At 35.7% G+C, this 7,536-nt stretch overlaps 1 protein-coding gene across 1 annotated transcript in view; it reads right to left on the reverse strand.

Moving 5' to 3' along the window:
• Nucleotides 1-509: 509 nt before the first annotated feature.
• Nucleotides 510-7,536, reverse strand: part of LOC141492298 (sulfotransferase 1C4-like) — a 31,187-nt gene continuing 24,160 nt past the window's right edge. Inside the window, exon 4 of the mRNA XM_074192777.1 lies at nt 510-1,337. Coding sequence (XP_074048878.1) covers nt 1,191-1,337 — 147 coding nt within the window. The 3' untranslated portion in view covers nt 510-1,190. The remainder of the gene's footprint in view (nt 1,338-7,536) is intronic.

A 7,536-nucleotide genomic window follows, 5' to 3' on the forward strand; every position in this document is an offset into this window, starting at 1 on the left:
CACCTAGCCACCCCAATATATACATTTATTAAACACACACTATGGCCAAGTGGTCTGTGAAGCTCTGGAGAGGAAAAAAAAAGATGCAGAAGTCAGTCCTGTTCTTAAGGAGCTTACAATCTAACAGGGAGACAACATGTAAAAAACATATACAAAGTTGGATATATGGGAAATAATTTACAAAAAGGGAAAGCACTGGAATTAGGGTTAGGAAGCCTTCCTAAAGAAGGGAGGATCTTATTTGGGACTCTTAGAAAGCTAGGGAGGTCAGTAGTCTGAGCTGTGGCAAGAGCACTCAAGCATGGGGGCAGCCAAAACGCTTAGAGCTGAGAAATGTAGTGTCGTGTTAATGAAGAACCATATTAAAGTAGAGTCAGGGAGTGGTGTGTGAGAAGACGAAAATGTGAGGAAGAGACTAGGCTTTGAAGAGTTTTGGATGCCAAATAGGCCAGTTAATATTTGCTCCTGGAGGCAACGGGAAACAACTGGAATTTACTGAGTGATGTATGATATGTTTGTGTGTGTGTGTGTGTGTGTGTGTGTGTGTGTGTGTGTGTGTGGTGTGAATGTGATATGATCAGAACTTATTTAGAGAAAATTACTTTAGGTTGAAAGAAGAATGGTTTGGAGTGGGGAGAAATTTGAGGCAGGCAAACCCATCAGCAGACTATTGCAGTAGTTAAGGCATGAGTGGATGAGGGTTTACATTGGAGCAGTGACAGTGTCAGAGGAGAAAAGTAGGTATATAAGAGAGTTATTGCCAAGGTAAATTTGGCAACAGCTTGTATGTGAGGGAAGGGGGTTGGAGATAGTGAGGAATCCAGGATGACTCTGAGAGATTGGGGGAAGGATGTTTCCCTCTACATCAATAGGGAAAGTAGGAAGGGGAGGTTCAGGGAGAAAGATAATAAGTTTTGTTTTGGACATATATTAAATCTGTGACAACTAAAATCACAGAGTGAGAAGGGAATAAATGAAAAGAAAATATAATCCCTTTATGTAGCAGAATGATGGTGACTAAATATAATAATAGTAATAATAAACAATGGCTAGTATTTTAAGGTTTGCAAAAGCACTTTAAATATCTTTCAAAATAATGCTGTGAGATAGGTGCTCTTATAAACGACAGGAGAATCCAAGAGAATTTGCAGATGAAGTCTTCATAAATTTGGGTTCCTTCTGATTTCTTCTTAGAGACTAGAGTGGAAAGTCAGAGTGGTATCCATCATTTTCTTCTTGTAGTCTTCATCAAATCTCTCATTCTGGGCCACAGTGAAGTAGTTCTTCCAGTCTCCTACAGACCCTGAATCACAGACAAGGGAAGATTTAGTGGCCATTTAAAGTATTTTCTTTCTTCCCCTTTCCAATTTAATTAAAAGTTTAACGTTTAGTATAAATACAACCAGCTGAACTTGCTTAATAGTTATTTACATTTCTTTCTTTTTTTGTAAATAAAAATACAAAATGAGAAAAGAAAAAATAGACACATACAGAGTAGACCATAAGATTAAATATAAAACAATAAATTTCCATTTCAAGAAAACCTATATAATAAACACTACACATTGTTTTCAAAGCCAACCCCCTTTTATTTACTTCCTTTTTTTGGTCTCTGCTGTGTATTTTTTACTTTATTTTTCCCCCTCCTACCTAAAGAAGGCTATAATTTTTTCAAAAATTTTATTTATTTAAGGCAAAGGGGTTAAGTGACATGCCCAAGGATGTTACACAACTAGGCAATTATTAAGTCTGAGGTCATATTTGAACTCAGATCCTCCTGACTGCAGGGTTGGTACTCTATCCACTGCACCACTTGGCTTCCCCCAAGAAGACTACTAATTAAGTGTGTATCTATCTACAAACATACATACACACATATACATATACAAATATAGCATATCTGTAAGATCTAGCTATACTTATTTCCATCCATCATCTGTATTTCTGAAGATGGATAGCATCTTCTTTCATAGGTTCAAGTCTTTCTACATTTCTCTAAATCAACAAGCTCATTATTTTCTACACCACAGCAATATTCCAAAGCAATAACATCCTATTTGAGAGACTGACTGTGAAGTTTCCCCCTTCCCTCCAATTTTCTGCATTAAGTTCTTGGCTACATAGATTTTATTTATACAGGAAAATTTTAATTTAAAATAATCAAATTATCATTTTTACACTTCAACAATGTTCTTCCTTATGCTATAGTTTAAGGTCAGCTGAATCTCCTTCATTAACATCTTTGCCCCCTCCCAGGGTCTTTGAAATTCCTGAACTTTGCTCTTCCAAATGAACTTTGTTATTATTTCTCCTAACTCAGTAAAATAATTTTTTAGACATTTAATTGTATGACATTGTATAAATAGTTAAGTGTGATTGTCATTTAAAAATTATATTGGCTTTTTCTATCTGAGAAGAATAAATATTACTTCAATTATTTAGATTTGAGTTTATTTGTCGCAAAAGTTTATTTGTTCATAGAGTTCCTATATCTGTTTTGGTCTTTTATACTGTCTATCTATTTTAAATGATCTAAAACAATATTGAATAATATTCTGACACATAGTGCAGTTTCTCTATTTTTCTGAGATCTCTGAGATTATGATTACTATCCTTGCTTTTTTAAACATAAATTCTATTTCTGCCCTTTATTTTATTTTTGTGTATATCTCTCATTTTTATAATATTTCCTATGTTTTATAATATTTCAACATATTGTGAATTCAAAATTTCAATCTGCCATCTATTTGTTTTATGGGCAAATTCATCTCATTCACATTCTAAAGCTGCAATTATCTGTGCATTTTCTTCTTATTTTTCCTCTTCTCATTTTTTTGCTTTCTGTTTACCTGGTACCTTGACCTCTTATTCCTTAACCTACCCACCCTCTAAAAGTCTCTCCCCTCAACTTATCCCCTTGCCCTCTTATTTCTTTCTTGTCTATATTGTTCCTTCTTTAACCCATTCCTAAAAAAAATAAGGTTCCAACACAACCTACCCTATTACCCTACTAGCTTCTTGTGAATTTTTTTCCTTATATAACTCATCTGTATGAGCTAATTATTCCTTTTTTCTCTCCCTAAACAGTTTTATTAAGAATCACTGCAGCAGACTCAGCTCAGCCTAGCCTTTCTTTCAACCTACCCAACTAATGATGACAATCATAAAAGTACTGATAATAGTTTTACATATAGGAACCTTAGTGGGTTCCTTATAATTTGACCTTAATGTTTACCTTATATTTCTACTTGAATGACATATGTTGAATTTTCCTTTAGGTTCTGGAGTTTTTGTGATGAAAATCTGAAAGTCTTTCCATTTGTTAAATGCCCATTTTTTCCCATTCAGGATTATACTTAACTTTATTGAGTAACTTACCCTTGCTCTTTACTCCATCTCTTTTGCTCTTTGGAATATAGTATTCTTAGAGCTATGATCCTTCATCATGATAGCTACTAGGTTTTGTGTAATCCTTATTGTAGCTCCATGATATTTAATTTTTCTCTTGTTGCTTCCAATATTTTCTCCTTAGCCTAGGATCTTTGAAATATGGCTATGATATTCCTGTAAGTTCTCCTTTAGGGATCTCTTTCCATGCTAATCATTGTTTTTTTTTTTTTTTTTTTTTCCTATTTCTGCTTTGCCTTCTTGTTCTAGAACTTCAGGGCAATTTTCTTTGATAATTTCTTGTAATATTGTATAAAGATTTTTTAAAATTGTAATTCTTGGATAGTCCAACTATTTTTATATTATTTCTCCTCAATCTGCTTTCTGGATCCATTGTTTTTTTCTTTTTTTTTTTTTGCAAGGCAAATGGGGCTAAGTGGCTTGCCCAAGGTCACACAGCTAGGTAATTTATTAAGTGTCTGAGAACACATTTGAACCCAGGTACTCCTGACTCCAGGGCCAGTGCTTTATCCACTGTGCCACCTAGCTGCCCCCCCCATTGTTTTTTCTGATGAGATGTTTCAATTTCTCTTCTATTTTTTCATTTTTAAAAATTTTGTTTTATGATTTCTTGGGGTCTTAGAATGTCATTAGCGTCCCTTTGCCCAATTCTAGTTTTCAAAGAATTTTTTTTCTTCCTTAAGTTTTTGATTCTCAATTTTAATTCTTTTCATAATTTTCTTGATTTTTTGATCGCTCTTATTTTTTCTAATTTTTCATCATTTTCTCTTATTTGTTTTTTAAAGTCCTTTTTAAGTTCTTCTAAGAACTCTTTTTTGCTTAGGATCATTTGAAGTTCCTTTTTTTTTTTTTGAGAAAGATTTTATTTATTTTGAGTATTACAATTTTCTCCCTAATCTTGCTTCCCTCTCCCCCCCCCCCCCACAGAAGGCAGTCTGTTAGTCTTTACATTGTTTCCATGCTATACATTGATCTAAGTTGAATGTGATGAGAGAGAAATCATCCTTAAGGAAGAAAAAGAAAGTATAAGAGATAGAAAAATAATAAGATATTTTTTCCCCTAAATTAAAGGTAATAATCTTTGGTCTTTGCTCAAACTCCACAGTGGTTCTTTCTCTGAATACAGGATGGTATTCTCCATCACAGATAGACTAAAATTGTCCTTGACTGATGCACTGATGGAATGAGCAAGTCCATCAAGGTTGATCATCACCCCCATGTTGCTGTTGGGGTGTACAATGTTTCTCTGGTTCTGCTCATCTCACTCAGCATCAGTTCATGCAAATCCCTCCAGGCTTCCCTGAATTCTCATCCCTCTTGGTTTCTAATAGAACAATAGTGTTCCATGACATACATATACCACAGTTTGTTAAGCCATTCCTCAATTGAAGGACATCTACTAAATTTCCAATTCTTTGCCACCACAAACAGGGTTGCAATGAATATTTTTGCATAAGTGATGTTTTTACCCTTTTTCATAATCTCTTCAGGGTATAGACCCAGTAGTAGTATTGCTGGATCAGAGTATATATGCTCATTTTTGTTGCCCTTTGGGCTAATTCCAAATTGCTCTCCAGAGAGGTTGGATGAGTTCACAGCTCCATCTACAATGTATTAGTGTCCCAGATTTCCCACATCTCTTCCAACATTGATCACTATCCTTTCTGGTCATATTGGCCAGTCTGAGAGGTGTGCGGTGGTATCTCAGAGATACTTTAATTTGCATTTCTCTAATAAGTAATGATTTAGAGCAATTTTTCATGTGACTAGGGATTGCTCTGATTTCCTCATCTGTAAATTGCCTCTGCATATCCTTTGACCATTTATCAGTTGGGGAATGTCTTGTCTTTTTTTTTTAATTTGACTCAGTTCTCTGTATATTTTAGAAATGAGTCCTTTGTCAGAAATACTAGTTGTAAAAATTGTTTCCCAATTTACCATATTTCTTTTGATCTTGTTACAATCATTTTGTCTGTGCAAAAGCTTTTTAATTTAATGTTATCAAAATTATCTAGTTTGTTTTTAATGATGTTTTCCATCTCTTCCATGGTCATAAAACTGCTTCCCTAGGTGGCGCAGTGGATGAAGCACTGGCCCTGGAGTCAGGAGTACCTGGGTTCAAATCTGGTCTCAGACACTTAATAATTACCTAGCTGTGTGGCCTTGGGCAAGCCACTTAACCCCTTTACCTTGCAAAAACAAAACAAAAAAAACCTGCTTCCCTTTCCATAAATCTGACAGGTAAACTACTCTTTCCTTGATCTTCTAGTTTGCTTATAATATTGTTTTTTATATCTAGATCCTGTATCCATTTTGTTCTTATCTTAGTATAGGGTGTGAGGTGTTGGTCTAATCTAAGTTTCTGCTATACTAACTTCCAATTTTCCCAACAGTTTTTATTGAAGAGAAAGTTTTTATTCCAATAGCTGGAGAAACAGCAGATTACTATAATCATTTCCTGCTATTGTACCTAGTCTATTCCATTGATCCATGACTCTATTTCTTAGCCAGTGCTAAACAGTTTTGATGACTGATGCTTTATAATATGATTTTAGATCTGGTAAGACTAAGCTACCTTCTTTTGCACTTTTTTTCATTGAATCCCTGGAAATTCTTGACCATTTGATGTTTCTTATTGGAAAAAAGGAGTGGCTATTTTAGCTACATTATCTGTCTCTGAATGTGAACCAGATATTTTTTATTCCCATAATGACTGTGTATGATTTGATTCTTTCTCTTTTGCTTACTCATATTTATTTATTTTTGTTGTATTTTCTTTTGTAGCTATAAGTGTAATCAAGTTGTAGTCCTGATATCCTAAGTCTAAGGTCCTTCTTGCTGTTATTTTCTGAGGTCTGTCTCAGGCCCAACCTAGGACTCTCCTCTCTGCTCCTAAGCCATTGCTAGGGCCCCCAGACACACTGTCCCACAAATGATCTTGTTCCCTGGGGTCCATCCAGTGACTGCAAACTATAGCTGTCCCCTCTGCCCTGGCACTGAAATCAGGGACTCTGCTCCCTTCCAAGGGCCACAGCCAACATGGTCTCCATCCCTCTGCGTCTGCTCTTCCCAAGTGTGTTCTAACTCTTTCTCCCTACTGACACAGCCTGGACCCTTCTGGTCAGCACAGCTATGCTTGGCTTCCCTAGACAGTGGAAGGTTCTGCCAGACACCTCCATTCTTTCCTGCCCCCTGTCCCTCCCCTTCACTGTCTGCAAAATGAGATTTCTTCCCAACCCTTGCCCAGGGTTTGTCATTTGTTGATTCTTTAGAGTTGGTCTGCAGGAATTTGGACTTCATTAAAGTGGAACCTAGAGTCTTCTCAAATTGTCTTAGGAGGACTATAACTTTACCTTGTATTTATTTCTGCTGCTCTAAGTTGATGTTTTGTCTTTTTGTGGAGGAAATTTGGAGAGTTGAAAGGATTCCTCTCTCTGTATTTCAATTTGTTAATTTAAATACATAAAATGTTATAACAATTTTGTAGTCATTTCTTCTACATCCTCCTCAGCATTCTAAGTTTATTTCTCTTTATTAGTCCACATATGATCATAATATATGCTCCACTGTTTGTTTTTGTCAATGGCTTTGATTTCTTTTTAACTTTGCATTATTCCTTAAGATTTTCTCAGTTGTCCTTATCTTCTTGCTTGTTGATCTTATAGTATTGTTGATCTTATAGTATTCCATTATATGAATGTGCAATTTATTTAACTATACCTTCTTTGATCCTTTTGGAAGTAAAGGTTAGAGATTTAGTATAGGAGTCAGAAAGATTTGGGCTCAATTTGAGTCTTTGACACTTAGTTGCTTTCTGACTCTGGGCAAAATCACTTAACCTCTCAGTGCTTTTTAAGTTGTAGAGAAGTGCAGATCCATATTTGTTGTGGCTTGCTTCCTTGGGGCCCACAGCGGCCACCTCCCTCCCAGAGGGGAGCTGAGAATAAGGAGTCAAGCCACTACTGCCTTATGCCTCCAGCTCAATTTTATTAATGCTTAGCTATTACATATATACTGTTAGGTCTTCCAGGGTAGAACAAAGAATAATGAGGTAATTGGGGGAAGTGCAAGTGGGGTATGTTCAGCATCTTGCATTACAGGATAAGGGGGTATGTTAGGAAGGAGATG

This window comes from Macrotis lagotis, chromosome 6 (assembly GCF_037893015.1).
Source record: "Macrotis lagotis isolate mMagLag1 chromosome 6, bilby.v1.9.chrom.fasta, whole genome shotgun sequence".
In the NCBI taxonomy this organism is placed as follows: Eukaryota; Metazoa; Chordata; class Mammalia; order Peramelemorphia; family Peramelidae; genus Macrotis; species Macrotis lagotis.